We start from the raw sequence: 18,637 nt of genomic DNA on the forward strand, positions 1-18,637 counted from the left end.
ACAACCACTAACTAGACAAAGTATTGTACAAGCACTACACACAGCAGAAAAAGTAGGAAGTTCACATAACAGAAGAAAACACATTGCACATACCAAAATTCATAGAGTAGTTATAAAACACTATGTCCCCTGATGTTATATTTTACAATACCTTTACTCATTCCTTTATCATCACAGAAACAAAGTTCCACAGGACTATTTGCTACACTGATAAGAGCAAGTTTCATTTTTCTGTATACACTCTATAGTAAACTACATGAATTTTCTTAGAATTGGCTCTTTAACAAAAAGCAGCCTTTTAAAGTTTTCTCAGAGTCATTTTCAGATTCCGAGTTGTCACTCTAGACTAAAACACCTTTATTTTCTTGGATACCAGATTCATGAAATGCTGAGGTAAAACTCAACGCGTGTGTGGAAGACTCCGTAATCTTTCCCCCACTTTTAATAAAAGCTTGTTCTTTTCATACCATGCAACCCCAGTACACTGAAGCCACCTTTCACACATCTAAAGAGTCGAGTCTGAGATCCAGCCTTAATGCCTCATCCCACCTTTCCTCTCTTTGCAGCTGCCTGACATTTGGCCAACACATTAAAAATGTATCCAGCCCATGAATCTGCTGTTTTCCTGCACAGCAGTCGTACATTTCCAGCCTTAAGGATTGTCAGCTCTTGCCATCTCTGTAACTGTATTACTGAAACTAAATAATGTATTTCAATGGCTGAGATTCAGTTAGCGAAAACCAAAGCTGTTTTTTCAAGCTACTAAAAGTCTTTGTACACCTACTACATTTATACACCACCAGATCCCAAGCACCTCAACATTTTGTTTTTCTTTTGCATTATGTATAAGAACTTCAAAAAGACTTTTCTTCCCTCCTGGATAAAGATACTTATTCAAGCTAGAGATAATTCTTCTATTCATTGCCTTAGGAATTTAAATTCTAAAAGCCACAGCTATGCTGCAGTAACTGTACCTGCTGTCACCCACGGTTGAGATAACACAGTTTATGCTGAGATAAAAAAAATAACTTGAGGTTAATAATTTTAAGCAATCCCTTCTTGCTACAGTTTTGGCAAGGAAAAACTAAGCAGTTAAAAAACAATTTTTGCCATAGCATTAAGGATACATAACAATTTTTTCTGATCTAAATTAAGTGTCTGTAGACGAAGATTCTTTGGAATCAAAACAGAAAACGGTTTAAGTGTTCAGACACCTCCTGGTCTTCTACGGGGCTATGCAGCTATGCTGTCATCGGTCTAACTCCTGTTTGAAAACATGCACTTTGGGGCCACAAGAACCCATCTGAGAAAAACACTAATACTACATGCAACTTTCCTAAGCATACTTGGAGTGAACTTGAATTCAAGTATTCCCATCACACATCCAGGTGCCCAAAGCAACACAAACGTATATCGCCATCAAAGGTTACACAACCTTAGAAAGTAACTGGAATACAATATAGCTGCATCTCCTATTTCCAGCTCATTTTTAATGCATTGCAACTGTTCACAGGGTTGAGCTGTCGGACTACTGCTTCAGGAACTCCAAGTTGTTTTTCACAGAGACAGCCAATTATTTTAATAGGATTTTAAATCAGCACAATTATTGCCCGATTTCTCAAGTCCATTTAATTTCAGTCTGTTTAAAAACGAAAACCTCTCCTTCAGTATCAAAGTCACTAGAAAAATAAGAGCTTGGTGGCAAAGCCAGCTATAAAAAAGCCATGATAAAAGTAAGATTTGCTTGTTCTTTCATTCAGGGCAGGGCCGAGACAAGTGAAAGAAGGATGGAATGATTAGACTGATTTGAACTCGTTCCTTCCGCATCAAGGCGGCCAGAGATGACATTAAAAAGCAATTCTGAAATCTCCGCGTCACTGCTTCTAGCTGCAGGAGCTGCAGTTTACTTAAGTTTATTGTATTCCTCTGGCAGTTGCTGTCACCTCTCGCTGCTCTGGGAAAGCGGCTGTTAATTTTATTTATAATTTTTTCTCTTTTTTTTTTTTTTTAAACAGATGGTTCCTCAACCCGGAGGAGCGCCACAGCCCTGTGCCCGCCGCCCCTCGCACCCTGCCGGCCCTCCAGACGCCGCTCCCCGCTAAGCCGTAACCGCAACGGCCCGAGCCGGGCAGCGGCGGTGGGGGCGCGGGGGGGATGCGTGTCCCTGCCGGCACGTTCACCTCTTCGCCCTCACCCACGGGCTCAGCGGCCCCGCCGGCCTGAGCCGCCGCGCCACAGCCGGGGACAGGCGCCCCAGCGAAGCCTTGACACACAGCGCCGGCGGAGGGGCCGGACCGCCGCAGTACAGCCGCCGCGCCTCCCGACGCTCGCTTCACGGCAGGAGAGCGGGCGGGGAGGCAGAGCCGCAGCCTCGGCCTCCCCACGCCACTGCCCGGCCTCGGTGACCAACGCGCCTGCCGACACCCGGGCGGAGGCGGGCCACCCCCTGCCGCTCCCTTCCCACCCCCCCCACCCCACCCGGCGCCGTCCCGCAGCGCCCGCCCCCGCCGCAGGCCGCCGCTCCCCACGCGAGCAGCCCCAGGCGTCCCCGGCGGGCGGGCGCCGGCCGAGCCGAGCCGAGCGGCGGCAGCGGCGGCTCCTCGCCGGCAGAGGGAGCCGGCCCGCGGCCCTGCCCGCGGCCCCCCGGCGTGGGGCGGGCCTGCCCGCCGCGCTCACCCGGCACGGGCCGTCCTGGAAGACGCGCGGGTCGAGGTTGCAGGCGATGGTGGCGGTAGGCAGGTCCCGCAGCGCCACCGCCTCCATCTCGCCGTCAACGAAGCTCCAGTCCGTCTCGGCCTCGGGCGGCAGCAGCAGCACCACCTCCTCCTCTTCCTCTGCTTCCCCGGCCGGCAGCGGCTGCTGGAGCGGCGGCTCCTCCTGCCCCGACGGGCCCCTCCCGCTGCCGTTGCCGTTCTCCATGGCCCGGGGGCGAGCGGAGCCCCCACGGGGCGGGGCGGGGCGGGGCCCGGCAGCCGCCGAAGCGACGCCGAGCACCCGGCGCCGGTAACCCCCGCTGCCGCCCCCGCCGCTTCGGCGCACACCCCTTCAGCTCCCGAAACCCCCGCTCCGGCTCAACCGGCGCCTTCCTGATCCCCCCGCGTGCTGGGCGCACGACGCCGCGCCGGCCAATAAGAAGCCGCGGTCGCGGCAACAGGTGGCCCGCCCGAGTCAGGCGCTGCTTCCGCCATCTTGAGTGAGGGCAAATGGGTGGCCGCTGGGTGTGAGGGAGCCCGCGGGTGGAAGGGCAGCGGCACCCGGGCGGGAGATACGAGCGGCGGCCGGGCGATCAGAGCGGGAGGGGGGCGGTGTGACCCAGCAGCTGAGGTTTGGCAGGAGCCTGGTGAGGGAAGCTGTGTGGTCAGGGACGAGGGCAGCAACGCAGGGCCAAGGTGCAGTGGCACGGCTGCGCGGAACCACGCGCCTTCATTTAAAGGGTATTAGGCAACAAGCAGGCGAATTAAAAAAAGACTCTGGCTCACACACTGATAAATCAGACAAAAGTCGCCACTGTGTACATCTTACCTCTCTCATGGGTCCTAAGGACAAGCCAGCCAAGCCTCGATGTTCTGGAAACAGCCCACGGAGCAGGCGGTGGAAAGCAACTGGGACGAACGGCCATTGCGTTCCGCCAACAGTTGCATCTCCGCTTGCTGGCGATGGATACAGCCAGTCTTCACCCTTTCTTTGTACTTTTCTCACAAAGCCTATTGCTTATCTGAGACCCAAAGTGCTTTAATTTAAAAATTTGTGGAGTGCCTTTTTCCTTTCCTTTCCTTTGGATGTGAAGGAGACGTTTTCCTACCACCCTTCCTTTTCACATCTGTCAATAAGGCCATAAAAAACCCCTGCACCTTCCCTGGCTACACTCGAGCTGCTTGTGTCAGACATTGCTACATAGAAGAATAATGGTTACCTAATGTGCTTAGCTGGCTAGTCCGACCTAACTGACCTAGACAAGCATGTATCTTCCATATGCATGTATCTTCCATATGTATAGGTGGCATCACCTCCCAGGCGAGGGCCCAAAAGTGAACTTCAGAGCCCACAGGGTTTTTATAAAGTTATTGTGACATTCGCCCATCTACCTCAAACATCCCATACTAGTAGAAGGATAACGCACAATGGTAAAAGACAGCAAGGAGCAAGAGGGTGCTGGGAAGTAGTTGGCAAAATACTGACCTAATATTCTAGCCCTACATAAGAAAGAATGAGGTCTGAAAAATGGAAGGAACCGTCAATCAAAAAGCTGTTTTCTCACTTGAGACCTTTTCAATTCCAAAAACATGGCTCCTAGCAAAATGTACTTGAGTTCCTGTAAAGAACCAGAACTGGTGGCAAAACGCAGCCATTCCTTCTTATGAGAAAGCCTCTGAGGGGCTAATCCGGTTCTCATTTCCAGTTACAATAAATTTCTCAAAGATGCAAATGAGGAGACAGAATTTTTACTATAGCTGAGAGTCCTGGGCCTTACTTAGGCAGTAACATTTCATCACACATAGTGATTTTGTCATCAGGTCTCACCTATACAGAGACTGAAAAAAAAACCTTTTTTCAATTTCATAATGTCTGTTACTCTACATCACATCTCTTTAACTGTACTTTTGCAGTTAATGCGTGATGGTGTGCACTTGGAAGAACATTGCTGTGCCAAATATGGGATTGGGTTTTGTAACCAGACTATAAACGTACTGATGGAGGCTATGGTGGGTCACTTCTTCTGGTACAGCAAATATTTTAAATGGTGTTCAAAGTAAAAGACTCTCACAGATGTTCTCTTCCAGAATGCAGTGACATGAAAAGCTACACCAGGCTGAAAAACTGATTTTGACAGTTGTGAATGCAGTACCACCTACTGAGCTGCACTGTCCAAAGTTTACAGCAGTGGCAACAGCCCGTCTCCTTGAGATATCACTGTTGCCCTGTCTTAAGATAGCACTGCTAAACTTTTTCTTTCAACAGATCAAAGACTTGAAACTGGTGAATTACTGGTCTCAGTCAATTTTAATGAGATGTTGCAGGATGCAAGACAAAGGAGAAAAACACCACGTGAGGAGGTAATTGCTTGCCTTCTCCCTCCTCTCCTCTAAGAAGTTTCTTCAGGCTCTCTAATCTGTTTTGAACCGCTTAAGCCTTTTTCAGAGAGAGAAACTCTTATCTTAGATACAGGATATTTTCATGGTCAGGGCTGCTGAGTGACATAAGTCTGAATGTTTGCACACTGGTTTCAACAAAAATTCAGACAAATGGCATCTTCAAAAAAAAAAGGTCAGATACACAAACAAGCTGACACTTTTTCATGCTAAATTAGTGTTAAAACCTCCAGGCAAGCTAATGCCTTTTTTTAAACCTTATTCTTTGATCTCAGAGTTCCTTCCTGACAGGAGCGGTGGCACTTGCCTCTTTGGGAAGCAGCTGTCTGTCTGTAGTCTCTTCATCAGGAGCTCTAGCCACCTACAGAAATCCTACCTGAGGAATCTGAATGGGAATCCACTGTTACATATATATTAAAAAACTTAAAAACAAGAAGCAAAACCTGCTAAGAGCCAATTCCTGTAATTGCAGCCTGCCATCTTACTGTTACAAAAGCCACTGGAAAATACTCATCTACCCACTACTGGGCTAATGGCATGAGCCACCCCCTCCAGCTGGTTATTGTAACTCAGAGTTGTGGGTAAAAATAGGTTATGTATTATATTTGTATCATAACAGCACCTAAAGCTCAACTGAGATCATTATCACACCTGGCCAGGCGTTGCAGTGCTCCACAGCTGAAGGACCCATCTGTCCTAGGGGCTTAGAAGTTCAGACAATTCAGAGAGAGCAAGCATTGCTTTCTCAGAATTCCACTCGTCCCTCGTCGTCCCTCCCGCCCTGCCCCGCAGCTTTAATTCAGCCATAGACCTCAGAAGAAAAATTAAACCCGAATCTCCCTCATCTTAGGGTTTAAAGGCAGGTTCATCCTTTCTTTTTGTTAGATATGAAGGGAATTCAACGTAGGCTTTTGACTGGAAGAGCTGAGAAGTCAAGAAGAAAATAGATCTTCACCCCAGAGTCCAGGTTTGGGGACAGAGCATATCTTTCAGTGCAAGTGACGGTGATTAACGATAGTGATTTCCTTACACACAGGAGAAATAGGTGCCTGGGTGAAGTCTCTCAATGCACGCTGTCACAGTGCCGTTCAAGTATTTTAGGCGACACACACTACCATCTAGTGGTGGAAAGAAGGAGCTCAAAAGCTCAACAAGAAACTCGCTTCTCAAGTGAAAAATAGCTTACCAGAATGAAAAAAAAAAAAAATTAAAAATAATCAAACTATGCAGAACTTGGTTATAACGAAATGGAAAATGTTTGTAGAAAGACCGAACACATGGCCCGATGGGCAACTTTGCTTCCTACACACTTATTTAAACCACTGAGTTATTTAATATTCCTCAGTATTCTGAGGAATATTACATTTTCATTGCACCTATTTAATGGGTACAGGTAGGCAGATATAGTTAGCACTTTAAACACGTGGCAGTGGTATCATTGACAATATTTGAGGAGACTTTGAGGTTTTTTCCTGCGTGGAAGCCTGTTCACAAGAGCGTGCTGCAGTCATCATTCCTTGGCTGTAGACTTTAACAGAGGATTATGCATGTCTAAAATATGCATATGTTAACACTGAAGATTAATTTTGGATATCAGTGACATCGTTTTCCTTAAAATGTGTTTTATTTAATTACTCCCATATCATGAAAGAACAAAAGCACATCCTCAGTTGCTTCCTTACATTGATACTGAAATATTTGTACTATCGATTATTTGTGCATATATCTAACAGAAAACCTTGATTTCTTAAACCTTAACCAAATAATCCACTCCATTTACAACTACAAATGTCAAACACATTGTCCTGGGTTTGGTTATGATAGAGTTAATTTGTCAAAACAGACATTCACAGGCTTCAAAGCTCAAAGCAACCCAACCATCCAGCTGAATCTGAAAGATGGTCAAAAGAACTTGGCCCATACTCATACTTTCCCCTCAGGCAAGCACAGCAAACCAGTGTATGATATGACATTTTAGAAGTGCACTTCCTTTCTCTTGTTAGGTCATACGAACTTCATAAAAACCTGGCTGTTTCAATGACATAGACTTGTGGGGGTCTTCTTTATTAACAAGGTTCAAGGAAGGGATTCTCAAACTCCCATGTGGAAGGGCATACCTGAAGTCTGCCAGTCACTTTTCAATCCAGTTCTTTGGTTGGAGGGGAAATGCCCATCCCCGACTCCTTCCCAGAGCCTGGAGGACCTTTCCACAAGGTGCTGGCTCCTTCACAAGCTGCCCGAAGAGATTTTCCTCCTACGCTTCCTACAGCCACCCTGAGTGCCTTGTTTTCTCGGAGGCTTCACTAAAAATTCTACTCAGTAAAGTCTTCTGTTTAGCTCTTTCAAGTCCTTATCATCTACCAAGCAGTGCTTCTGGATTAATTCCCTACAGATAGACCCGTTCCCCTTAACAGAGCCTCCCACAGACAGGAGAGGTCTCTGTAAAGCAAGCCAGTAATCTAAAATGAATACATCAAGTACACAAAATCTCACTGCTTTTACTGTAAACTCATTTTGAGCAAAGCACATGCCCCCAGAAGAAAATAGATATAAAGAAAATCCTCAGCCTTATTTGTTTGCCCTGATGTTAAGTGCTATTGAACTTACGTTTTATTTCTAGCTTACATGTGCCAGTGTCTCTCTGACAGCCATTTTTTTCTTGTTACATTTTTCTCCATTGTAATAAAAAGTGCCCCAGTGCTTGATGGCTTATGTTGGGGTCCCTCCTCTTTTTGTTCAGCTAAGCAGATCCCATCCTGCAATTCTCTCAAGACTGTTTTGCCTCTTAGAGCTGCTGATAGTGCTTTCATGACTAGTCCGTATTTCTCCCCATCATGTTCCCTCTCCTCCCCCCCTGACTTAATCCAGATGCCTGGATTCCCCTTTTAGAGTACCATCACCCTTGCCCTCCAAGGGTCTGGATGCCGCCCAGTGCTGCTTGCCAGAGGTACAGCTCCTGCTGTACCTCTGCAGCATCATGCCCCCACCCTGCCTCTCCTCCTGGATGCCTGCTGCCTTCACAGCTGCTGGCTTAGCTTGGCCTCTCTCCACTGGTAGCTGCAGGAACCATAGTAAGCACAGGAACCAGATGTCCTGTGCGTACTTACTCCAGCTTGATAGCCTTTCCCAAGCCTTACCAAGACAAATATGTGTCTTAAAAAAACATTACCACAGGTTTGAGTTTTGTTGGCTCAGAAGAATTTGTGTAGATCACTCTTCTATGTGGCTTTTTTGCTCTTTGTAGCCAACAACATTCAAGGAATTGCTACAGCCTGTATCAGATCAACCACCAACATTAACTAGTTCAAACTGTATTGACTGAAAACACAACTCTGGCTTTCATAACAAAACATCTTTAAAAGTACAACCCGAAGGGTTATTTCCGAGAGCAGTTTGGTGCACTGCCTTTGCCACTACAATGCTCCATCTTCTTTTTCTTCTTTAACTCGTGCAGGCTGATCCTCTTTGTCTCAAAACCATGGCAGTGAGAATGAGAAAGTGTGGCGATAGCCTCCCTGTCTGGTATTGTCTAGATGGATCTTTTACCTGGCACCTACAGGGGGGGTGGGATTAGCTGGAGTGTTTTTTGAAAGAACTTTGGAAAAGTAGGCGTTGTCCCAGGGCAGAGAAGAAGCATACAAATAGAAATCTGTTAGAGAAAATCAGGACAGTGAAGCTGGGGTTTCTTCACCTTGGTATTGGCAGGAGGCTAAACGAAAGTCTTGAGGTACAGAGCTAAGGCTTGTTGAGGAGTCTTTAAAGGGGTAGGTAATGTACACAGTCCCTGTAACTGATTCAGATCAGTTGCTTTGCTAAAGGTCTATCAGCACAATCTCTTCTCTTTGACACAGATCTCCCCCTTCTCCCGTGGTGGTTCATCATGCTCCTTCCCCCCTTCCCGGATGCTGCCCTCAGTTAGAAGGTAAGTCACTCTGGAATGCGTCTTCCTGTGTTTGCACTGTGCCTGGCGGAGTTGCACTCCCAAGGTCACCCCCACCTTTGGATGCCACCCCGGATTTAACGTTATGCTTTTCATTACAGCAGCGTGGCAGGTTAGCCTGTACCTCTTACCCATGGTTTTTAACTACGCTCTGGTAAGTCAGCTCCTAAATTAGGTAGAGAAGAGTAATACACAGTAGAGGTAAAAGAGCCATTTACTTCAGGAGCAGTCAGTAATAAGCCTAGTTACTGATTGACCAAAGGGCTCATTTACAATTGCAGTGGAACAAATGAGTTTTGTTGGTAAGCCCTTCTAAAAGGGAACAAGGAATGTAAGGCAATTTCAACAAAAACTGTGTCAAAGCTGTCTGCTAACAGGGTATTAAAGAGGAAGGTTGGATTCCTGATCCTGGGAGTAGAAAAAATTTTTTTTACTTAAAAAGAAAAATTAAAATAAAAAGAAACTTAAAAGAGAAAAGGGAAAAAAAATTAAAAAGAGGAAAGAGAAGGGGAAGAGAAGGGGAAAGGAAAGGGAAGGGGAATAGAAGGGGAAGGGAAGGGGAACAGAAGGGGAAGGGAAAGGAATGCGGAAGGAAGGAGCTGCATAAATGTCATGAGAATTCCACATTCAAATGCAGCATAAGGGAAGTAGGGCTGAAGAGACCTCTGGAAATCACCTATTGCAGCTGCTCAATACAAGGCTGCAAAAACATTGATTTCTTTACTGATGGCATGAAAAGATACTTTCAAGGCTATTATTATAGTGTATAAAAATATTTCAGAAAATTCTGTCAGAGAGGAAGCTATATATTAATTCAAAGAGAACTATGTAGATGTGATCTGTTTTTCTAATGAATTAATTAACAGTAAGGGTGATGGTCAGTCTGCAAATACTGCAACACTGGTAATGAAAGACTAATGATCACTGTTCATCTTGATTGCATGTGTAACTTACTTTTATATCAGCTGGGTATTAACTCAAATAATTTTACTACTATTTTGAAATATTCTAAGTTTTATTCCTGTCCTGGTTTCAGCTAGGAGAGAGTTCATTTCTTTTCTAGTAGCGGGTGGAATGCCATGTTTGGGAGTTGGGATGGGAGCAGTGCTGGTAACACACTGATGGTTTAGTTGTTGTCCAGCAGTCAGGGACTTTTCAGTTGTTCATATTGCCCTGCTAACAAGAAGGGAGGGGACACAGCCAGGACAGGTGACCCAAATTGGCCAAAAGGGGTATTCCATGCCAGTTATGTCCTGCTCAGCATAAAACAGGGGCTGGTGGGGGGAGGAGCAGGCGGCTCCAGGATGCATGGTTTTGGGGACAGTCTGGATTTTGGGATGGCTCTGAGCTGTATGGCCTGAGTTGTGTGGTTCGGTGAGAAACTGCATTCGTCTATCACCAGTTTCATATATTTTGCTATAAAGTCCTGTTACCATTGTTCTATCTATCTTTCTGCTATTCCTGTAAACTATCCTTATCCCAACCAGCGAGGTTTTGGTTCCTTGGTTTTGGGTTTTTTCCTTCCCTTCTCCCTCCCTCTCCCTCCTCTCAACTTCCTCCTCCCCCCCCTCCCCCCACCCCCCCAGCTCCCTTTTAAAGAACAAGCTGCTGCGTGGTGCTTGGCTCTCAGCTGGGGCGAAACCATGACAATTCCCCAAATCTGGAATATTTCAAAAGGTACAATACTTAAATTGTCTTGAGTTTTTGCAAAGAAAAAAATGTATTAAGCACCAAGTTCAAGTGGAAATGGTAGAGTGTAACTTTTACATGAAAGAGCTGTAAAGGGCTATGAAAGGTAAAATGAAATTTAAAACAGAAGCAAGAATACAAATAAGATCAAATGAGCTGTGATTACTGATTATATTTTAAGAAATTATTTGAAGATGGAACAGGCACAGTAAAATAGGAAAATAATTGAAAATAAATGATGGTTTAATGTAATAGGTATTAAAATAAGAAAAGAGTTCAAGAAAACCTAGACACTTAATAAAAAGTGAAGAAAATCTCTTGGACCTTAGAAAAAACTTTGAATTTTTTCTGTGCTCCACAATAAAATGCTCCAGTGGATCTCGTTGGGACTTCACGGGCACTTCTGTAAGCCAGGTCAATGTGAGATAAACAGCATCTGTAACACAGGAACACTATGTGTGATTTATCCGTTTTGTTTTGGGCATAAGTATATCCTGAGCACTTTGCAAAAGAAGTGAGGGCATGTTTTCTTCTCCAAAGAGCTTATATTTTAAAGAACTAGTTTTCAGGTGCCTTGAGCAGATGAAATTCAGCTGAAGTCTGAGCAGGTCGTCGCTTACGAAAACTCACTCCCCAAATGCAGTGCCACGGTACATGTCAGAAAATAGAGGGAGGGAGCAACGATGAGGATGACAATAATGAAATCACAGTTACTTAATAAGACCCAGATCCTTGCAAAGACTCTTAGCTTTAAACATATCAGTAATCCTATTGAATCATGTGCAAATCGAGGTGGTCCTTTAAATAGTGTTGTGTGCACGTTCCCTGAGCAGTGGGGCGTGAGGCAGGGGACAGGAATGTCCGGAAGGCATTTGGAAGTGGTGGAGAGGAGGGAGCTCAGTGAAGTAAATCCGACAGGGATTTCCCCAGCAGAATCAGAAGCCTGGGCAGAGGCCCAGAGTTGTCCAAAATTAAAGCAGGTTTAGAGTTCAATCCAGACATACTCTTACCAGCAAAGTGAGGGCTGAGCTGGCCTTATTTAGCTAGCAAACGAGATAATACCAGGCTCCAGGGCAGTCCTCAGACTTTCTAGGGCCTTGATGCTTCTGGGGCCCTTTTGAAGCTGATCCCAAACCACTGTTTTATTGAATTACATATGATACTTGACAATAAAAAGCTACACATAAGCTCTATTTATTATCTTGCCTGCAGCGCATGGAGGACGTTATTGCTTTGTTAAAACAGTACTGCTTAATGAAAATAAAAGGAAAAGATAAGAATAGAAAAGTCAAAGACTCTTTTGGAGAATGAGCAGATTTTAAGTACTCAAAAATAGGAAGCAGCACAGAGTTTATTTTCTTGAAAGCTTTGTTACTGATACTTCTTCTAGTTTTTTTCACACTTGCAGAATGATTCATTCAGAATTCAAGCACAGGCTGCTTTGATGCCTGCAGCTTTGTGAGAAGTCAGGAATTTGGAGAACTGAGTAAGAAACAGAAGGAAGGAAGGTACTGGTAGCATCTGGCAAGACAGTGCACCTACTCTTCCTCTCCGCTTTTTCAGCCTTAGTTAGAGGTAACTTGGCTTTCTGTGCTTCCTAGCCCAGCAACTGGGCTGTTTCCTTCCTTTCATGTCTACGTACCCACCTCCTTCCCAAGCAGACCGCCTCCAAGCAGCTGGGAAGGGAGCCGATTGCCCCTAATCAGCTTAGTGCTGGAAAGCTCAGAACACTAAATACAGATGGCATCACCCCCCTCAACACACACCATGCTGCTGCGATTTTCAGTGAGGCATCTCTCCTTAATTTTGTTTGGGTGGACCAAACACCCTCTCAACCAAAGCAGCAGAATGCCACATTGACTTCCTGACATAAGAAAATTAGGGACAAATATAGCAAACATGCATGTAAGTTGAAAGTAATAAAAATTGTAGTTCTCCAATACCATTTTTTCACTTGCAACTCTGTCTTTTCCATAGTTTAAATAACAGTTTACATAGGATAATACTGAACTGGATTATGTAAAAACATTAATAGAGTTTTGGGTTGGGTTTTTTTCCATCACAAAGGGCTAGGTAATCATATTCTTATATGAGATACGTTTTTATACCGCAAATGATTTGTGCAAATTCCAGTTAAACCACCAGCTATAATAAAAATAATGCAGAGTGGGGGAAAAAACCCAGTCGGGCTTTGGCTCACATTCTGCTGAGTGACTGTTTTCAAATTTCAGTCTGTAAGGGAATCACCTGGGACAGGATTCATCTTATATGAGTTCAGATGCATCAGGTAGAGATATCTCCCCGTGAGCTTGGGCACTTTTCTGTCAAGGACCATCTGATCTGCTTTAGACATCTACATTGGGCTGAGAAGCTCCGCTCACTGGATCTCAGTTGACTTTGGGATCTGCAGGTATGTAGGTTGTACCCATCTGTGTTCACTGATAAATTCCTCCCTCCATCCCGTGGTGGGGAACCCAATTAAACACCACCTGGTTTCTGGAGACTTTGCTCACCCCTGTTTCCCACTGAATTACGTGCAAAGCAACCAGTTACTCACAAGCAGAATTCAAGGCCAGGCTGGAAAGGGCTGGATGGGGCTGGATGGGGCAGCCTGGTGTAGTGGAGGGTGTCCCTGCCCATGGCAGGGGGATGGAACTAGATGGGATTCGAGGTCCCTTCTAGCCCAAACCACTCTATGATTCTGTGAATTCAAATTGTATGCAGGCAGATTTTGCCCTGGGGATATTTAGCTTCATTTCTGAAATGTGGAGAACCTTGGGAAGAGTAGATACAGGCTCTTGATGAAACAGCTCAGCCTCAGCCAGAGCAGGCACCAGGGAGCAGGCAAAGCAGGCTTCTGTGGGAGGCAGCAGCCTGTGCAGCGAGGCAAAAAAGCCTTACTGACTCTGTTACCCCAGTTGACTTAGGGCGAACCATTAAACATTCGGTATTTGTGTATTTGGCACTGCACAGGACTGTGAACTGGAGTCACAGGGGCATGAACAAATGCCCTGGTCTGCTCCCTTGGCGGCAGGGCTGACCTGTCCCAGGAGTCAGGCAGGGCGGCAAGGATGGCTTTCTCCAAGACCCTTGTAATGCAAGAATCATCTTTTGCTTACCTCAGGCTGCAAAAACTAGAACCTTCATCTGCAACTCACTGTACAGTCAGGAGGAAAAGAAGTTACACTAATCCAAGCAAGTACAGCCTAATTGATAACCCACAGGGATACAACTTGTTCGCTAACAGACTATAAAGGGATCTTCATGTTGTCCACTAATGTCTTAACATCTGTGATATTTAATTACCTGCACTCATCTTTTAAATGAAGAAGGTGTGCAGTAATCCTTCCTGAAGCTGAACTGAGAGAAGAATATTTATTAGCTGAGGGCCTGTTACAGAAACAGATGGGGTGTAAAGAGCTTGAAGGTAGTGCACAGGAGGGGTGTGAAGCAGGAGAGATTACTTGTTAAGTGATTGAGGCAGAGGGGAAGAGCATTGAATGCAGAGACCACAGGGCAACAGATATCCAACGCTGTGGGATTCCACCAGGACAGATCTAATTATAGCAGCGCATTTCCAAAACTGCCTTTGTGGAACCACGACTGAAGAGCAAGAAGGAGCGATGCTGGGCCGACGGGCTGGCTCTTCCCTGAACTGTGCCAGCCCCGTTCCTCTTTACCCTGTTCCATAACTCTCTGACTTTCTACTTTATCTCTCCTGCTTGCATGGGGACATCACCACGTAAGCAGTAGCAGGGTGCCCTGCTAGAGCGGCAGTGTTAACCCGGTGCCTGCACATGTCATCGCTAGGTCTCAGCTACAGCAGAATTAGAAAATTGTCTTTTCAGCTGAAGAAAAACACAGTGAGATCAGTTACAAGCTGTTCAATTGTTACTCCATAAATATTGCAACTGCATTGAGCACGAAAACTTTTCTCTGTCATGAAAAGATCGTTAACTTGGCTCTGTGAGTTGTCATCCCTTTTCTGCTCTGCCTTTGTTGGCTTCCATGAGTATTTAAGGAGCTGATCTTTTGGTACACTTAAACATTGCCCAGTATTAATAACAATGCAGTGTTTATCACTAAAAGTTGTTTTTCATTTGTTTTTTTGTTTGGTTGTTGGTCTTTTCCTGGTCTTGTAATCCTCACCTTGCTTTGTACTAAGAGCTGCAGAGCAGGGAATAGGGAAATAATGAAAAATAGAACAATGGTGTTAAAGCTGCTCTGTGTGGATAAGTGTATGTGAGACACCATCATCTCTCAGGTAGTTCTCTCAGATCAGCAGGATGGAAGTCTCACATTAAACTCATAACCTGAGCAAAACCTGAAACTGATAGGAAATGAGGTATTTGGAGAAGTGGTGCAGGTCCAAGACACAGCTGAAAAGAAGAAACACTCCAGAGCAGGCAGCTCCAGTGAGCCAGAGGGAGCCGTGCCACATGGGGCTGCAGAGGGAACCCAACTTTTGAGTTCCATCAGCCACCAACACTGAGCAAAGCTGAGCTCAGGGAAACTGGGAGCAGAGGAAACTTCTTAAGCAGTACAGCCAAACACAACATTCATATAAACATAGTCAATTCTGTCTATAACCTGCAACTATTTCTTCTGAAAAATTCCCACCATGGTGAGGATGTTGCTTTGCTCTTCATTCCCACTGTGAAAGCCTGAGGCGAGCCTCCTTCTTTACAGCCAGTGTTCTACCCACCTTTGGACAGTAGACAACATGGGTTGTGGATGGTGTGCTCAGCTGTCTTCAGCTGTCTTCAGGTGTGCTCTGTTTCATATCTGAAATCTTTGTAAGATGGGGTTTGCATTGCAGCAGGGGAATGTGGCCAGTCCTCAGGCTGCTAGGAACCATTCAGTAAGGGTTAGGACAAGTAAACCAATATTCTCTGTGTAAAAACAGAGATGTCTGAGATGTGTCATTCCACTGGTATCAGAACCCATAACACAGAATTAAAATAACTGCTTTGTGGTGGGTCCAGCTGCAAGACCTCCATTGCCAGATCACAGAGCCACAGAAGGGCAGGGGTTGGAGGGCACCTCTGGAGATCACCTAGTCCCACCCCCTGCTAAAGCAGGGTCACCTGCACAGGACAACACCCAGGTGGGTTTGAATATCTCCAGAGAAGGAGACTCCACAGCCTCCCTGGGCAGCCTATTCCAGTGCTCAGTCAACCCCACAGTCAAAGAGTTTTTCCCCATGCTGAGGTGGAACTTTCTGTATTCCAGTTTGTGCATGCTGCCTCTTGTCCTGTCACTGGGCAACGGTGAAAAGGCTCCATCCTCTTGACACCCACCCATTAGATATTTATAAGCATTGATGAGATTCCCTCTCAGTCTTCTCTTTTCCAGGCTAAACAGACCCAGCTCTGTCAGCCTCTCCTCGTATGAGAGATGCCCCAGTCCCCTCATCATCCTCCTAGCTCTCCTCTGAACTCTCTCCAGTAGTTCCCTGCCTTTCTTGAACTGGGAAGCCCAGAACTGGACACAGCACTCCAGATGCTAAGTCTCCATTCCTCAGTCTTCAAGAAACATCCCTTCTGACAATGACTGCCCCAGTTCTTTTGTCTTTCTGGCACCCCATCTCTGGGCAAGCATAAAATCTGTGAAAAGTAGCTGCAGGATTTATTATTTATTTGTTTATTTTTACCAGAGCAGGTATTTGACCTGATGGCATGGTTCAGCCTGCAGTGTTACCCATCTCCTGTTGATTGCATCTTCTCCCCACCCATTCGAAAACGGTGTTCAGCCTGTCCCTGGTCTTTCCACTCTCAAATGTAAGGAAGTGCTTTTATATACACGGACATAAAAGCGTTTAACTGTGTGCTTTAAAAAAACGAGACCTCACTCCTGTCAGCTAATGCTTCTACCCACTGTTCTTTCTGCACCTAGAAAACTAGAACTATTTTTCTGTTCAAATAGCACAAGTAAAGCTTTCACATAACCCCCTCTGAGAAGAGTGGGACTAGAGCAGGCTGCATCTCCTAGAAAATGACTTCTTGCCTACAAGCAAATCTACTGAAGCTCACCCTCGCACCAGAACCTGCTGATTGGATTTTATTTTATTTTATTTTATTTTATTTTATTTTATTTTATTTTATTTTATTTTATTTTATTTCATTTCATTTCATTTCATTTCATTTTATTTTAATTTTTACAGTGCCTCAATAAGCCAGAAAAATTACCAAAAGTGTGAAAAGCTGCCTTTTATCTGGACCAGAAAGTGGCCCGCAGCTGCCTCGCCCCAGCCAAAAGTTACCCCGTCTTTCACTGCAGCTGCCTGCTCCTCACAGGCACAGTATTTCTCATCACATTGAAATGCAAATTCTCGCAGAGGCGCATGGTGCTTGGCGAGGTCACATCTGAAGGAAAGCTACTTAAAAGCCTGCAAAATCTAGCTGCTTTTTTTTTTTTTTTTTCTCCACGGAGCGTTTCCATCTTGGTAAGGATACATTTTCCACCTTCACAGCGTTTGGTGGCCCAGAGAGGTTTGGGAACACGTTTCAGAGGGGTAGGGGGCTGACAGAAGGCATCGGTTGAGCTGTATTTTTCAGAAGCAGCAAGACTGGGTGCTGCCAGTTTCAGTGCGTCAGCAGCGATGGGGGTGTTGGTGGTTCCCTTCATAAAGCTGGATCTGGGATTTGGCATCCCTTTCTGTGTTCAGAGAGGCCCCTTTCCTCCGCCCTGCCAGCGGGCCCAGGGCTGCTGGGTGCCAGGCTGGTGGGCACCAGGGCTCCCGGGGGACTGCGAGATACGCTGCACCCGAGACCACGGGCAAGTGGGATAATCGAGGGCTGAAATGGGGACGGGGAGGGGAAGCTTTGGGATGGGAGGCGAAGCCCGAGTAGGGCAGGCACCCGCCCGGTGCATGCCCAGCCAGCCTCGGTAGGGCCGCGATGGGGAGGGAAGGAGGGCCGGCCAAACTTTTTGGCCGCTCTTTGCAAAGGCTTCGGTGCCGCTGAGCACCTGCGAGCAGCCGGTAGGAAGGAGACGGCCGAGGGGAGACCTGGCCGCGCTTGGTGTCACCACGGTCACGCTCTCGCCACCTCCTCCCGTGCCAGCTCCAGCCAAAATCGGTGCAGAAGGGATTTACCGGGCCGGAGAGGTCTGAGGAGCGGGGGAGTGGGGGGGGATAACCGCGGGAGGAGGAGCGCTGGCACCTGTGGCTGCCGCCCCCTCGCCACCCTTCCCCTTGCGCACACACACACACACACACACACACACACACAGGCTCGGCCCCGGGGCCAGCCGTGCGCAGGCGCCGCCGTGCCCCCCGTCGGTGCCCGGCGCTGATCCCCGGTGTGGCGGCGGCGGCTCCGCTGGTTACCGCTCGTCCCGGCGCTTTGGGGCAGCGGCCCCGGGGGAAGCCGGCATGGCGGAGAGCCCGGCTCGGCCCAGCTCCCCGCCGCCGGAGGGAAGCGACCTCCCGCGGGAAGGAGGCGATGAGGAAGCGGCGGCGACGAGGGACCCGCAGCCCGGTGCGTGTCCCGAGGTAGCGGCGGGAGACCCGCAGCCCGGGGTATGTCCCGAGGTAGCGGCAGGGGACCCGCAGCCCGGTGCGTGTCCCGAGGTAGCGGCGGGGGACCCACAGCCCGGGGTATGTCCTGAGGTAGCGGCGGGAGACCTGCAGCCCGGGGTATGTCCCGAGGTAGCGGCGGGGGTCCCGCAGCCCGGTGCGTGTCCTGAGGTAGCGGCGGGAGACCCGCAGCCCGGTGCGTGTCCTGAGGTAGCTGCAGGGGTCCCGCAGCCCGGTGCGTGTCCCGAGGTAGCGGCAGGGGACCCGCAGCCCGGTGCGTGTCCCGAGTTAGCGGCGGGAGACCCGCAGCCCGGTGCGTGTCCTGAGGTAGCTGCAGGGGTCCCGCAGCCCGGTGCGTGTCCCGAGGTAGTGGCGGGGGTCCCGCAGCCCGGTGCCTGT

At 47.3% G+C, this 18,637-nt stretch overlaps 2 protein-coding genes across 2 annotated transcripts in view; one reads left to right on the forward strand and one right to left on the reverse strand.

Moving 5' to 3' along the window:
- Window positions 1-3,085, reverse strand: part of RCAN1 (regulator of calcineurin 1) — a 42,926-nt gene extending 39,841 nt beyond the window's left edge. Inside the window, exon 1 of the mRNA XM_084278273.1 lies at window positions 2,677-3,085. Coding sequence (XP_084134399.1) covers window positions 2,677-2,919 — 243 coding nt within the window. The 5' untranslated portion in view covers window positions 2,920-3,085. The remainder of the gene's footprint in view (window positions 1-2,676) is intronic.
- A 15,009-nt stretch (window positions 3,086-18,094) lies between these two features.
- Window positions 18,095-18,637, forward strand: part of CLIC6 (chloride intracellular channel 6) — a gene marked incomplete at its 5' end in the record, with an annotated part of 32,906 nt that continues 32,363 nt past the window's right edge. The window contains one exon of the mRNA XM_084269966.1: window positions 18,095-18,278. Within this exon, the coding sequence (XP_084126092.1) occupies window positions 18,095-18,278 (184 nt within the window). The remainder of the gene's footprint in view (window positions 18,279-18,637) is intronic.

This window comes from Gallinula chloropus (assembly GCF_964237585.1).
Source record: "Gallinula chloropus genome assembly, chromosome: 1".
In the NCBI taxonomy this organism is placed as follows: domain Eukaryota; kingdom Metazoa; phylum Chordata; class Aves; order Gruiformes; family Rallidae; genus Gallinula; species Gallinula chloropus.